We start from the raw sequence: 16,760 nt of genomic DNA on the forward strand, positions 1-16,760 counted from the left end.
TTGTTTTTTTGAAAAACAAAATGTATTTGACCCACAATTATCTATTGGGTTTTGTTTTGTTTTGTTTTTTTCTCGGGTAATTGTATGAATCGCATCCATTATTAATGATAATAAAAAAATGTTGAAAATGAAGGATGATACTTAGAAGAAATGGTTCTCGATATGGGTTTTCTACGATTAGAACACTCAGCACAAATTCTCAACTCCATGAGAAGATTGCCGGAGAATCCATCTGACTGAGGCAGTAACACATAAACCATTGTCGAAAAATTGTACTCCTCAGTCCCGATTATATAGTCCTATTTTTTTCGCACAGATTAAAAAAAATTATTAGAAAAACAAATTTTATTGAAAGTTCCTATTTTATCACTATTTAATGTATTCAAAAATGATTGCACAATTTTCAAAGTGTAGTTAATAGGGATATAATAGTAAATGAGTGTTAAAAAATATTACTAAATATGATATATGAATATATATATATTTGGGACAAACAAAAAAAACGTAGACTATATAATTTGGACGTAGGAGAAAGTTTGTCTAGAGAAACCACTTGAACAACAATTCGAGGATCTACCGAAATTATGATGCAACAATGTTTATCTTTTTTAAACATAATCTTCCACAAGTTTATACTTGTTAGGATTAAATTTTAATTGGTTTGTTTTGACTATTTTGGTATGTGGATATTCTATATTTTGATGTTGTTAGACTTTGAATATCAAAATAGCTAGATAAAATATTGTGAATATTTTGAATATTTTGAGATATGGGTGAGATATTGATTTTCATACCTTTATAAGTAAATTTTGGTTATCATAATTCATATCTTAACAAAATATTTGTTGGAGTTGATAAGCTAATGAATGAATATTGAGAATATATATAGGTTCCATGGACAAATCTTTTAAACTATATATATCATAATGATATGTGATAAATGATAAGATAAAGGTAAAATTTTTTATTTTCTCAATATTTCGTGACGATATATGCAGTGTTTTTATAACCGGACCGGTGATCGAATCGGTTAACCTAGGGGTGGGATCAGGTCGGGACCCGTCCCGTAACTCTCTTACCCGATTTCCGTTCCGATAAGAATTGAGATTTTTTTCCCGATCCCGCAATCGAGAAGTGTCGGGACCCGAATATTCGGGATCCCGTCGGATCAGGAGAGATTAATCCCGAACAATATTTTTTTAAAAAAAAATTCTATGAATTTTTTTTTAAAAAAAATTATGAAGAAACTCAAAAAATTTCTTAGCACATTACAAATAAATTAAAATTTCTTTGTATAACCATTAAAAACTAAAACATTTTCTTAGTACATTACAAATAAACTAAAACAATTACTTGATTAATACAATAAAAACATATAATTATTCATAATAATAAAAAAACAAAATAAAAATTTATAACTCAATGTTAATATTAAAAAAGATAAATATAAATATTATAAAATAATTATATGGTAAATAATTATAAAATATTAATATTAAAACAAAAAATTATAAAAAAAATTATTTTTTAATTAAAAATATTAATAATATATTCGGGTAGGGTCGGGAAACTCATCGGGTAGAGTTGCCTATCTCGATCCCGAAATTGATCGGGTCGGAAAAAGTTCGAACGGACGGTCGAATCGAATTAACAAAAATTAGTATTATTTTTCTTTGATATAGTAAATAAAATAATTACAATATATTTATTATTCATTACTTTATAGTTTTGATAAATTATTAAACCGAAAAATGGAAGAAATAATATATAATGAATCAATTATTATATGAATTGCAAATTTCAAATTTATTTTTTTTTTGGGAAGGTAGCAAATTTACAAATTACAATCTTTTTTTATGTAGTAAATTTACAATCTAAACATAATCTCCAAAAATCAATTAAATATTCCCAAAAATCTTATTCATAAATAATCTTGATTCATGTATCACCTGACATCTATTCGAAAGTTGAAACATTCCCATCACCAATGGGTAAAAATGAATAAATAAGACAAAGAAAAGCAAGTGTCGAGAAAATGAAGTGATATTTGGGGATCGGAATCCAAACCAGAGAAGTGAATAGAATGAAGCAACATGAAGGTTTCGAAGTTGACTCTTCCATTTTTCTACGTATATACTAAGAGCTCTTCAATAGATCGCATGAATAGAAAGCTCTTAAAATATGGTCTCAATTTTTCATTTCACCGGCGGACGAAGGTGAATCGGGCGGCAATGGATGGCGAGTCTTGAAATAATATTTAGGGATCGAGAACTGGAGCGACATAAATGAAGAAAAGGAAGCAACGTCAATTTTTTTTATAAATGAAATAAAAAAGGCGGCTGGTTAACATTGATCACATATGCGGAGAAATACGCTTTTTGTTACGTTTTTTGTTCTATGTGTGTCTCGACATCTCCTGCTCGTGGTACACACACTCATATTTGAAGTCCAACTCTACATTCGGATACATTTCTCGGGAAAGGAAGTTGACGTTCTCAGGAGAGAGCAACCCGTTGCATCGGAGTGAGTTCGAGTAGAGCATAATCACAGACAAGGAGTGCTCTCCAAATGAATTTGTTGATGTGTTCATCATAGAAACGTTCTAAAAAAAGAAGTCATTGGTTATTGAATAAGTCTTTTGCATGATTATAACACAATGATATTTTAGTAAATTTATTTTATACGTGGGCATGACCTCGTGGATATAGGCCGAATTGACCAAACTACGTTAAAATTCGGTGTATTTATTTTTTATTTTGCTGCTTGCATATCCTATTATTATTACTAATATAAGGACACACAAACTGCAAATTAAACACGAGTTTCAATTTCAACTTTCTTTATGTAGATTATTCACACGATCATCATGACACAACTCATTTGAGTGAAAAAGCACGACAGATAAAAGGAGGAGGCTGACATGAAATGCATTTTGATTATACCTCATAACATTTTTATTTTAAAATTCTCAAAACATTGTTATTTTAAATTTTTTTACAACCAAGATACACTGCACAATATAAGGGTAAATTTGTTTTAAACCTTCAAATTCAAACATAATTTTGCATTCAATCTCTGTCATAAAAAAAATATGTTTGCACCCCCTGACCTACAAAAAAAATATGTAATTCCTGGGCCCATGTGATTTTTTACAAGTGAAAATCGACATAAAATATTGAAAATATGATACTAATTTATGTTGAGCACTAACTGGTTTAGATCTTGTACAAAAGATAAAATTATGGGTATAAAATTTGAACAACTTTATTTATATCAACATTTGCAACACATGCTTGAATACTCAATAATCATATATTAGTAATAGATCTAAACCAAATTGTATTCTAATATTATATTTTAGTATCATATTTTCAATGTTTTGTACCGTTATTCACAAAAAAAGACAGATATATAATTAATATCAATACTTGAATACATATTTGAATACTATAAAATCATATATTATTACCAAATTTGAAATAATTTATGCTCAAATATCAGATATATTAGTAATGTATTTTCAATTTTCATACTGACTTTCATCCGAAAAAAAACATGCTAGACCAAGGAATACAAAAATATTTTTTTATGGATCATAAAGTTCAAACACATTTTTTTCTTGACAAAAAATGAATGCAAAATTATGTTTTGAGGTTTAAAGTAAATTTAACCGTAACGCTTCTAAAACCTAATACCTCAAACACATATTCTCCCCGTTACAAGATATATAATTGTTCTAATTTACGATCCAATTATATAATATTTTGGCTTAAACTTTACTATTTTTTTAAAATAATTTTTCATTACTAATAAACAAGATATACACACACACACACATATATATATATATATGAGTTTTGATATCATGGGCAACCACTATGGGCACCAACATGAGCAACAGTTGACTTGAAAATCACTGATTGGATGTACAAGCTAGGTGTCACGTCAGCTGTTGTCCATGTAGAAGCTCATAGTGGTTGCTCATTATATCAAAACTATATATCTATTCTATTATTATTATTATTATTATTATTATTATTATAAATATGTGAGTTTCATTCTGAATTTACAAACATGTCTTTGTGTGTTTAATGACTTTAATTAATGATTTTTTATTACTTTCTAATGAATTTAATTTATATGGTTTATATATGTTTATACATTACTTGCATAAAATATGGTGAAAAAATTATTGTTATCTATTTTTTTCCATTTGAATTTTTATTTATTTTCTCTTTAGTTGTGAATCTATAAATATGCAAATTTTATTGTGAATTTACAAACATGCCCTTGTGTGTTTAATGACTTTAATTAATGATTTTTCTTTAATACTTTCTAATGAATATAATTTATATGGTTTATATATGTTTATACATTACTTGTATAAACATGGTGAAAAAATTATCGTTAGCTTTTTTTTTTTTTTTCTATTTGAACTTTTTTTCTTTTTTCTTTAGTTGTGGTTATTAGTTAAAACTTATGCTTACAAATATTAATTTTTATATATAATATAAATATGCAAGTTTCATCGTAAATTTACAAACATGCCTTTTAATGACTTTAATTAATGAGGTTTTTTTGTGGCTTTCTAATTAATTTTATTTATATGATTTATGTGTGTACATTACTTGCATAAAACATGGTGAAAAAATTATTGTGAGCTATTTTTATTTTTTTTCCATTTAAATTCTTATTTTTTATCTCTTTAGTTTTGATTGTTAGCTAAAACTTATGTTTTAAATAAATTTTTTTGCAACCAATATTTTTTTGTTTAAATTTAGAAATTAATGTAATTGTTTTATTATTTCTTCATTAATTTTTTTGTGCATTGTTTGTTTGTTTTTAACAACACTTTATCTTTAACAAATTAGTCCATTGATTATTTTTAAAATAAGGCTAGATTTAATTGTTTTGTTTTCATTTTCTCATTAAATTATTTTTTGGCATTGTTTGTTTGGTTTTTCATCACACTTTGTCTTTATGTTTATTGATTATTTTAAAAATAAAGCCAGAATTTATGTGCTTAAATAAATTTTATTGCAACCAATATTTTGTGGCGTTGACTACAACTAATGTGTTTTAAAAAAAATTATGCAACCAAAATATTTTAATTACATTATGATTTACTTAATAAAACATGATAAAATATTGTCGTGATATGATTTTTTTAGATTTTATAATTTTATAATCTCTTTATTTTACTTGTAGCAATTAGCCATGAATTATATGCACGTGTATATAAAATTTATATGCTTTTTTTCAGAGATTTTAATTTTCTAAGCTGATCTTTATTCTATCGGGATGTTACCCTATCGAGATCCACTACTAATAACTTGATAACCATGTAATTAAATTAATTACAATATTAACACATAAATAACTGAAGATAACAGAAAGCTAGAGATTTAACTATATGACACAATCAAATTATAATAAAAGATATAAATTTTCTTAAATTAAAAACCAACAGTATCCTCTACTCATAGGACCTGATAACTGACTGAAAACTGATTCACCTTCTGAACAATTTGTAAGTTGCTCCTTCGAATGTGATGTCCTCAATACTGATAGTGATCTTGAACAAATACTGTCCTGGGTAACCGCACAAGTCTTTTTATTGATGCAGTGGGTGTCATACGGTTACAAAAAACAAGAGCTGAGCAACCCAACTAAACTGATTATCTCAAGGAATATCAGACTCAACGTGATTATCACATGTTCATACATAACATGACACGGTAAAAATACATCATATGATAGATAATAATGCAACACATAAACATGCATACTCAGCTGGATACATATGTCAATACTTATGTACCTCTAAAAAACTAGTTTAGGAGCACATAGTCTAAAGTCTCAGCCTAAAGATAAGTGAGCCTTATATCACTATTTTTTTTAATCTAGAAGTATCTGCTAATCCAATAGGTACTAAAAATAACTATTAAAGATTCGAGATAATAATTTCATCTATCGTTAGTCCGCAGAAGTTGAGAGCGCCTAAACTGAGCACGATTTCGCTACGATCTCGGTAGCACACTGCTCCTTGCTAGCTATCGATAATATGGTTAGAAACACTTAAATAAAAATTGAATGACTTAGGAAACTCTGTTGCACTTAGGAATGAGAATATCACGTCTATTTGACTTTGTGTGTTTAAATAAAAGTTTTTTGCAACTAACATTTTTTGTGATTTTTATTTATAAATTACTTAAATAAAACAAAATAAAAGACCATTTTGATAATTTTTTTAGAGTTTCTAATTTTCGAATTTGTAATAATTTTTTCCAACCAACGCTTTCTTGTGGATTATATTTATAAATTATTTTAATAAAATATGGTAAAAGATCATTGTGATAAGAATACGACAAAAGAAAATGATACGATAAAATCAAATATGAGAAAAAAATTTGAGTATTTAGATATTTTAATTTTTTTAAAAAAATATATATTTTTTCAAATTAATCACATATAAGTAATTAACATGAATTTTTCGAAATTTAATACTATTTTCATTATCTTCTGTTGAGTTAATTAATTTTCAAATAGATATTTTGTGAGATGGTCTCACAAATTTTTATCCTTAAGACGAGTCAACCCTATTCATATTTACAAATAAACATAATATTTTTGACATAAAATTAATAATTTTCCATGTGTGACCTTAATAAGAAATATATCTCATAAAATTGACTTGTGAGATCGTATTACATGAGTTATTTTTTAAATTTTTTTTCGAATTCTAATTACTCCAACGTATGTTCCTCACGTCCGGAATCCACTACTAATTACTCGATAAACATGTAATTAACTTAATTAAAATATTAACATATAAATAAACATTAATATAACAGAAAACTTGTGAATTAATTATACATACAACTCAATTGAATTACAATAAAAAAATAGAAATATCCATAATTAAACCAACGGAGCCCTATGCTCCTAGGTCCTGGTAATTGACCGAACATTGATTCATCTCCTGACAACTTGTAAGTTGCACCATCGAATGTGGTGTCCATGATAGAAGCAAGGACGTGAGTGAAACTGTCAAGTACACAATGTATGAGTACACAATTTTATATGCAATGCATAAAGCAGGACTACTTTTGAACCGGGATTAAAAAATTGGAACTCATGCTTAGTGTGTAGGAACCTCGGTATGAGCTCGATGTTCCGAAAATCCATTGGATGCCACAAATACTGACCGCGATCTTGGACATACACTGTCCTGGATAACCGCACACGTTGTTCTATATATGGATCCAATGGGTGTCACACGGTTATAAGAAACGAGAGCTGAGAGACCCTACTCAACTGACTATCTCAAGGATATCAGGCTCAACGTGATTAACACATGTTCATACATACATTACAAGATAATATTCATGCATCATATGACAGATAATACTGCAACATATAAAAATGAATACTCAGCTGGATATCTCAGTCAATACTTACATATCTCTAAAAAACTGATTTAGTATCACATAGTCTACAAAGTCCTAGCTTAAAGATAAGTGAATATCATATACCTATTTTTTAAAAATCTAAAAGTCTATATTAATTCAATAGATACTCCCAATAAATATTAAGTATATATCCAGGACTATCTTTCATCTGTAGTTAGTCCGTAGAAGTCGGACAGCCCCGCAACTGAGCACAGTTTCGTTACGACCTCAGTAGCACACTACTCCTTGCTAGCCCTCGATAATATGGCTAGAAACACTAAAATATAGACTGAATAACTCAGGAAACTCTGTCATGTACTTAAGCATGAAATCTCACGTTTATTTTAACTTATGTGTTTAAATTTAAATTTTTTGCGACCAACATTTTGTTGTGATTTTTATTTATAAATTATGTAAATAAAACACAATAAAATATCATTTTGATATGATTTTTTTAGAGTTTTAAATTTTATAATTTGTAATCATTTTTTTCAACCAATATTTTTTGTGATTTATATTTATAAATTACTTTAATAAAATATGGTAAACGATCATTACGATAAGAATATGACAAAAAAAATTAATACGATAAAAACAGATATTTGAAAGAATTTAGTAATTCAAATATTTTTTAAAAAAAATTTAAACACATATTTTTTCAAATTGGTTAATATGAGTAATTAACATGAATTATTGAAATTTAATACCATTGTTGATATTTTTTGTTGATTTAATTAATTTTAACGTAGGTTTTTTGTGATATAATACCTTTGACATAAAAATTAATAATTTTTCATGAATGACCTAATAAAAAATTAATTTCACAATTCTTGAGATTGTCTTACTGAAATTTTTGTTTTGTTTCGAATTTTAATTACTTTATCATATGTTTCTCACGTCCAATGTACGTGCACGTTTTTTGGTGTATATATATCTATTCTATATCTATTCTATATTATAATGCATGAGGGTGCTAGAATAACCATTTTTGGTCATTTTAATGGTTGTACCAAATTACCCCAACAAACATATAACTATCTCACTTTCTCACATTCTTCTCCATGTTATTTTTTTAACCACTTATTTTTTAATGGTGAGAAATAAATCACGATAATATATATATATATATATGTAAATACATAGGATTATATATTATATCACACGCGAAACGTGTGCATGGATACTAGTATATATATATATATATGTAAATACATAGAATTATATATATCACACGCAAAGCGTGTGCATGAATACTAGTATATATATTCCAAGACTAGATTAGAAAATATTTATAAAACGAACAATTTTCCATCCATCACGATCATAACTTGACAATAAAAAAAACCTAATTATTCCACGTGCGAGCATTAAAATAATGTCGCACATGTGAAAATTGGTAGGTGTGTGTCTCCCCGCTCGCCTTTGTGGATATATTTTCCAGCGTTTCCGCACAAAATTCGTTAACAAGTTTGGCATGGACTCCGAGTTGGGTATACGCATTTATTTCATAGCCTTCGAATTTCTAGTGGGCAAATTGTGCTTTTTCGAGTAAAATCTTGATTTGTGTCGAATTGGCAGTGATCGAGTTCTTGGGTGGTGTGCCGTTGCTGCAGAGGCTCCCGAGTTCTTCGCTCAAGAAGATCGCTCAAGTAGTTTCTTTCAAACGATACGGTAAATCAATTGCACCACTTTTTGTGGATATTTGGTGTTTGAATTGAGTGGAAAATACTGGTTAGGCCGTCCGTGTTCGATTTGGGAATTCTAGTGTGCTTGTTGACGTTTAGTTTGGTTTTCATTTCCTATCGACCTTCTTTGATGTTTTGATCATTGAACTTTCAATCCCGAACGATCACTGATTAACCCAATCATTTTGAGTTTCTTGATGTACTTATGAGCTTATTGATTTGGGAACGGTCAAAGTTTCAAGCTTTATTTGCTATGATATCAAATCAATGTCTTAATCTAGATCAAGGCGATTATGTAGCTCGTGAAGGTGAAGTTGCAGATGGCATATATTTCATATGGAATGGAGAGGTATTTTATTTATTTTCATCCATGTTCCAAGTAATGTTGCGCTTGTATGACTATTTTCTGTTTTTATAGCTATGGATCTTACTTTTTTTATTTTCAGGCTGAAGTATGTGGATCATTTCATGCTGATGATGTTAACAGCCCTGAGTTTCAGTTAAAGCAATACGATTACTTTGGTCGAGGTTAGATGCTACTTTTGAGAGGTTCCAATTTTTCACACTCACTTTATCTTTTTGTTCACGGGATGATGTTCATCATGACTTTTGTTCAGACAGTCTTTAATGAATTTGATGTGATTCATCGTGACTATGATATGCAGGTTAAGTGCCCATATTAGTTATGTTCTGCTTTATTTTTGCATAAGTTGTATCTGAGAGTGTAGCATTGTCTATTGTCATGCCAATATTCTCGAGGTTTTGTTAGCACAGTATTCATTGCTACTTTACGAGTACTATTACAGGAGTATGATGCTGTTGCAGGTATGACAACACCTACTCATCAGGCGGATGTGGTTGCTTTGTCAGAGGTTGGTTTTTTTGCTTTGTAGTTTCAACGCATTCTGTTGCACCTCTTCACTGTTGTTACCCAAGTATGTTTCTGAGACCACTGTCTGTGATGGCAGTTGACTTGCTTAATTCTGCCCGCTGAGCACATAAATTTACTGAAACCCAAATCAATCTGGAGTTCGGATGAGGCTATGGAGAAAGACTCACTTATGGAGCAAATATTACATCTGGATCCTGTAGATGTATGTTCAATATGTTGTGTATTGTTGTTATGTGGCATATTTGATATTTTTAGTTCTCTGCATTTTCGAGCCACATTTAATATTCTCTTCTATTTGAAATGTAAGTAGATTTTGTACTTACGAAAGAAATTACTGAATGGTAACATATGAAAAACACTGTTCATTTATTCACTCAAACTAATTTGAAAGGAGTTTATAAGCCTGGTTTATGTCAGTTGATACTGTTGATGGGATTTTAGTGTGTCCTCCACATTTTGGGAAGGACCTTAAGATTGCATTTGGATGGAGGCTGTTGACTTGGGTGGATAGATTTAATTTGAGGAGGCATTTGGAGTAAAAATTTCTTATGACACCAATGTTGGTTGCATTTCAAATTTATTGTAATTGTTACTACAATAGTGTGAACTGAGAGACGGTGAATTTGAAATTTCCCTTGGTCAAATGCCTTCATCCAAAAGCATGTTAAAGGCATGACAATCACAACTTTGGTTATTTCATTAATAAGAACTGTCGGTGGTCTGAACCCTTTTTCCCCCACAACATTGTAGGTGCACTTTGAGGACAAAACGGTGAACCCCCTTATATGGTGGATTCACTACTTTTTAATGAATTGTGATTTTATAACATAAGGCACCGAGTTTTTCTTTTGATTGTTATAGCCTGGAAGCAGATTTCTTTAAACATCAAAAGTATCTTGGTGTCTCCATTTTGGTTGGATTGGTTATAAATCACGATGAAGAAAAGTACAATATTCTGGGCTTTCTTGTTTTCCTGCGGCAAACAAAGTCACGGAACTAAAATGTCTTTCAAGTGATAGTTAATGTAGACGTGATTGTGATTTTCCCTTATTTCAAATCATCATTCTCACGGGAGATATGGTGTTTTGTGTTTGGATGAATTATGAGTTGAGACTTGAAAACTTTATTTAATAATCCACTTAATTCATGGACTCATGCTTATTGACACTCTAATTCTCTTGTGTTGTCTATATGTGCAGGATTTGTTATTCATTTGCATGTTTTCTGTCCACAGGTTAACATTTTTCAAGGAATCACTTTACCAGATGCTCCCAAATTCGGCAAAGTATTTGGAGGGCAGTTTGTTGGACAGGTATGATTGGTATTCCTTTTAGTTAATTTGTCCCGGCAAACTTTATCAAGTGCTCGGTTCAGTCTTCTTCAAATTGACATCTTGAAGGATTTGTTTTAAATTTGGGGACAGTTGTGTTTTCAATGTTCAATTGACCTTCATGTGGCTTGATCTCATTATTGCAGGCACTGGCTGCAGCATCAAAGACAGTCGATTGTCTTAAGGTTGTTCACAGTTTGCATGCATACTTCCTGCTTGTTGGGGATTTTGACAGTAAGTTTGTGAAAATTTACTTTGTTTGACTGTCCAAACTTTATTCGACTTATCGACTTTCTAAACTTTGTTGAGTCCATTTATGTGATGCTATTTGTGGATCTATATTTCACTTAATTGATTGTCATTGGAAAAACTTTCCTCAATGCAGAATGAAATCAACTAATACAAGGCATCTGCTACTTATTTGACTTTATCGATATAGAATGGCTATTATCTCAACATCCCTCATAATACCCTACGGTAGATTCAATATGTTCTGTGGTATATAGATAGGAAAATACCATCGGCCTCTGCAATATCTTTATGTCTCCTTGTTGAACAAGATACTTTTTCCTCTCTTGATGTGATCTTAAATTGATTCCCTCTTCTTATGAGCTGTGTAAGACGGACCAAGTATTTGCTATAGCCATTTTCAGTGTTGGAACAAATTTTTTCTTATTTTTTCGATATCTGTTTTAGTTAGTGGTTTAGAGCACCCAGCTATGGTTCTGTCCTGTAATTTTCTAATTTCTTAACATTTACTCCAATTTTCACGGAAGTCCCGTTTTAGTTGTACCACAATCTATCAACAACTATTATGATAATTTTTATTCGGAATGCACTTGGTAGTTGATGCCTGACTTTAAATGAGAAATTTCAATGATTTCAGTGCCGATTATCTATCAAGTGCACCGTGTGCGTGATGGAAAAAGCTTTACAACGCGAAGGGTAGAAGCAATTCAAAAAGGGAAGGTTGTATTTACATTGCTTGCTTCTTTTCAGGTATGCCCGTTGTCATTAGGAATAATTATATTGTTCATGTTCGCGAGCAACCATTATTTGGTCGACACCTCGGTGTGCTAATTTTGTATCAAAGGAGCTGTATAAATTACACCGGTTGCAGGTTTCCAGTTTGCGGAAGTATTTCTGCGAAGAATTAGATAACTAAACTCTTGTATTTTTCAATAGTATGATGTGTATTTATACACTTATTATAAGGCAGAATCTCCAAAAAATAAGAATAGAATCTAAAAGATTGGGATTCCTAACTGAACAATTCCTTGATATATGGTAATGGTAATTGAAGATACACCCCATCAATTTAAGACCATCGCTAGCAATCTAAACACATAAAATCAATCTAGTATCTATAGATGATCTTATCATAATCTCTTAATAATTTCACATTCTCACATTTTCATGTATCAGTATTTTTTGTGTAGCAAATGTTAATTCCATCATTCATATATTTAATGATGTTACCTCCCATAGTCTTTTAAAGTAAACAAATAATTCATGTTCATTAATGAATCAATCATGGGACTTGGGAGACAATTATATTAACGAAGAGTAATTGAAACAGGTAGTCAGCCCTTTCAAAATTTATTCTTGAACTTAATCCACTACCAATGCTTTGAAGAATGGAATTCTGGACCAAAAAAAGATATATAATATGTTTACAACTCTTCAGATTCTCAAATGGGATCTCCCCTGCATCGAAAACCCTATGTTGACTGAGTTAAAAAAAATTGTGGAAGCATTGCCCAACTCTTAATCTGAATCTTCATGCTTCCTCTGGTTTCCTACTCTGCAGTGGACATATGGCATTCAACTCTAGCCATGAGGTCAAAAGATCTAGCTTCAGTAATATATAAATGCTGAAATTCATTTCCTGTTTTCTGGCACATTAATCTTTAGCTCGCTTGCCAACTTAAAAAAACATTGATTCCTTCTCATATTTTCTTGTATGGGTTCTTACTGCCACCATTTTCCAAACTACTAGAATTATATACTGCTTAATGCATCTTAATATGTACCGCTTGTACTATACTTGTGGTTTGCTACAGTTTCATATTTTTGGACTGAAATGATTACCTTCATGGAGACAATTGTTCTTTAATGATATCAAAAGTTGAAGGTTACCAAGATACAGAAGCCAAGATATCTGATTAATTTTTGAATTTTCATTTGTGTTAATGCCAATTCGTTACGCAAACAAATTTGCAGAAAGAGGAAGAAGGATTCAATCACCTGTTGGCAACAATTCCTTCAGTGCCTTATCCTGACGAGGTTTTCAAACTGTTCCATCAGTGTTAATAATTTGTTTGTTTCTTGACTTTCTTCAGAAGAAGTTGAAAATTGTGTTTATTTATCAGCTCTTATCAATGGAAGATTTGCGGGATCGGCGTATTTTTGATCCCCGCCTTCCCAGGTCAGACTTCTTATCCTTTAGTTTTAATAGGTGGCACTTTGTCTAGGTTTGAAGGATATTAGATTAAGGGAGAGTCCATGGGATTTACTCTGCCACATGAACAGGGAGATATGTTTCGATACATCCTTGATGTGTATGTTAATGTAAGGACTCTCAAGAACAAGTGTTTGAAGAACTTTGTTTTTATAGAATGCGTAAAGTTTTGATTGTTCTTGGGTACTCTTGCAATAACACTTAATTGTCCCTACCTGTACCTTTGTTCGACCGTAATTGTATTGGTGAGCAAGTGCCCAGATGTAGGCAACCATACCATGGCCGTAGACTGATAATCTTAAGCAAGTGGGTGATGGAGGTGGGTAGACACTACTTAGAATTGAATAACCTTGTGAGTTTGTCAGTAGTTTGGCAAAGTAAACAAAGATGCCCTAAAAGACTCGCAGAAATTGGGTCAAAACTGTCCTACTTCGTGAGCTTCTCTTGGCTTGGAATTGAAGGCCCACAATGACATAACAGGCTGATAATATCTTCTGATTTTTTTCTTTTATAAGATGGTAAGAGATGAAAGATGTCTTGGATTGAGCTTTGGTCTTTTCAATCCTTGTCCTGCAGATTGATAGATTATTTCCCTGTCTATTCTGTGATGATGAATTCTTTAAAAGAGTTGTCATTGTTACGAGTTTTCATTTGGGTTATGTGACGTACTTGCTATGTTTATGATTGTTGATTATAATATTTTACTTTTAACAGGACATATAGGAACAAGGTTGCAACAGCTGAGTTTGTTCCCTGGCCCATAGAGATTAGGTTCTGCCATCCGAATACTTCCACTAGTTACACAAAGTCGCCTCCAAGGTTTCTTATAATTTACTTTATTATTAATTTGTTTTGACAATGAAAGACTTGAAAATATTTTCCGTTCTTATTGTTTTTATGTATTTGCAACACTCTACAGTTTAAGGTACTGGTTTAGAGCAAGAGATCCACTCTCTGATGATCAGGCTTTGCATAGGTAAAAGTGTGTTTTAGCAGTTCTTTATTATTGTATGGTTGATGTTGATTGAGTGCAGAGGTGAAACTAAAGTTGCTCATTTTTAAGATTGATCTGCTTCTGAATTGTATTTGATTGGTGCCGTCATTTTCCTTATTGCAATGTTTCCCTGAAATGTGCTATTGTATGTAGGGTGTTTTAACTTTCTATTCGCTGCCTTGACATATGTTGCCATCACTATTAAGTCCACAAGATTTCAGGCATAAGATCAATAAAGGAAGTGAATCAAATCAGCAACAATTTCGACAAAGTAATGTTTTATTATAATTAGTAAATCCTCAATGTATATAAATGAAATTCAGTAAAATAAACTGTCCCAAGACTCTTACTCAAGAACGAATTCCCCTTGCTCTAGCCAAGAATGCACTCACGTAACGAAATCTATCCTGTCTCACTATATTTTCCCCCTCCCTTTTATTCCCCTTCCCATGCATAACTAACTACCCTCTCTTTCCCACGTGGCACCTGTATCTTCTCTGATGGGCTTTAAATTGGTGGCCTTTTCCATGGGCTGTTGACACTGGCCCAATATCTTCTGGGCTGGGGCTTGGTAATATTGTTCCCATAACGACATACAACTTGTCCTCTTTGATACACTTATCATGTATTAGTTGCAAGTTTATCTGTACATCTAAACTTCTACTGTTATTTATTTTCTGTGGTAGTCTAGGATATTTTATTTTCCCATCATGTGTACTGTAAATTTTGGAATTCAACCAGCAGTGTTGAAACTTGGATCGCTGTCATGAAGTTTCAGAAAATTAGGAACAGAACTGAGTCGCTTATTTTAATTTGACGCCATTCAGAAATGTCGAATGTTATTGTTTCTCTGATTACAATTTTATATGCAGTTAAATGTTTTTGCACATTTCCAATGATTGACATCTCTGGGTAATATGTTTTTTTTTTCCAGATGTGTTGTGGCATATGCCTCTGATCTCATTTTTCTCCAAGTTAGTTTGAATCCTCATCGTGAGAAGGGTTTGAAGTCGTCTAGCGTCAGCCTAGATCACTCGTGAGTATTTTACATCTCTCACCACTCGTGAGTATTTTACATCTCTCACCTCCCGCAGATTCTCCGTAGTTTAATTAAACTAGTTCTTGATTTTTCATCATCAACAAGATGTTTCAAATGCTTGAAAAGACTAAAACTGTAGCATCTGGGCCGACGGATACAGAAATGTCCATGCCTCAGTGTGATAGCCACGAAAATCACCACCGAGGATATGATTTCTCTGTCATTCTATTAATTCTATCAATTGTGCAATGTTACTATTTTTCCGGTCAAATGTGTAGCGCCAATCCTATCGAATAACTTCTGCATAGGTTTATTGTCCTTTCTCTGAATGAAATCTTTTTTTGATTGTGTTGTGGAGCAATCATGAAATAGCAGTCTGACCCTGTTATGTGGCTGTCCTTTCTTAGTTGTGAGGTAACCATCATTTTAATCAATCTCTTAAGAGAGTTGTCGTGAAGTACAGCTTCCAACCTAGATAAATCACTTGCAAGTAATCCCATATTTTGAAATTTTTGTTATGTTTCTTCTGCTTGTGATGTTAAAAGAAGGAACTATGTTTGACTACTGTTCTTAGCGTCTGGAGATACTAGCCAAGTGAATGTACTAAACTTGGCCCAAATTACAAGAAACCAGAACCTGCCATTGATAGAAATATTGTTATTGTTTTTGCCTTGTATTTTGCGAACCCCTTATCTTTACTCCCATTGTTCAGCGTGCATTCATACACACATCAAAGTGATGAAACACATTAACTTGTGAGAAACTTCAAAAATCTCCATAGCTCTCTTTTGTATCTATTGTGAATTTGCGATTGTACATTTGTAAACCATCTTTTGGTTGATCTCTAGCCTTGATCATCTTTTAGCTTTCTACCATTAAAAGTGATTTGGTAAATCAACTTAATAGGC

General features: G+C 31.3%; 1 protein-coding gene across 4 annotated transcripts in view; it reads left to right on the forward strand.

Annotated features, from left to right (window-relative positions):
* The first annotated feature begins 8,811 nt into the window (after positions 1–8,811).
* The window catches only part of LOC140865194 (acyl-CoA hydrolase 2-like), a 37,744-nt gene continuing 29,795 nt past the window's right edge, over positions 8,812–16,760 (forward strand). For 3 of the 4 annotated variants that reach the window (XM_073269751.1, XM_073269750.1, XM_073269749.1), the window contains exons 1-14: positions 8,812–8,941; positions 9,030–9,122; positions 9,418–9,485; positions 9,583–9,664; positions 9,962–10,008; positions 10,105–10,230; positions 11,263–11,340; positions 11,505–11,592; positions 12,245–12,357; positions 13,582–13,644; positions 13,731–13,786; positions 14,534–14,638; positions 14,739–14,795; positions 15,748–15,849. In XM_073269751.1, the coding sequence (XP_073125852.1) occupies positions 8,926–8,941; positions 9,030–9,122; positions 9,418–9,485; positions 9,583–9,664; positions 9,962–10,008; positions 10,105–10,230; positions 11,263–11,340; positions 11,505–11,592; positions 12,245–12,357; positions 13,582–13,644; positions 13,731–13,786; positions 14,534–14,638; positions 14,739–14,795; positions 15,748–15,849 (1,094 nt within the window). In that variant the 5' untranslated portion in view covers positions 8,812–8,925. Of the gene's footprint in view, positions 8,942–9,029; positions 9,123–9,417; positions 9,486–9,582; positions 9,665–9,780; positions 9,802–9,942; positions 10,009–10,104; positions 10,231–11,262; positions 11,341–11,504; positions 11,593–12,244; positions 12,358–13,581; positions 13,645–13,730; positions 13,787–14,533; positions 14,639–14,738; positions 14,796–15,747; positions 15,850–16,760 lie in introns of those variants that run through there. The other variant, XM_073269752.1, reaches the window with a different exon arrangement.

The sequence above is a fragment of the Henckelia pumila genome, chromosome 4 (assembly GCF_033568475.1).
Source record: "Henckelia pumila isolate YLH828 chromosome 4, ASM3356847v2, whole genome shotgun sequence".
Classification (NCBI taxonomy): Eukaryota; Viridiplantae; Streptophyta; class Magnoliopsida; order Lamiales; family Gesneriaceae; genus Henckelia; species Henckelia pumila.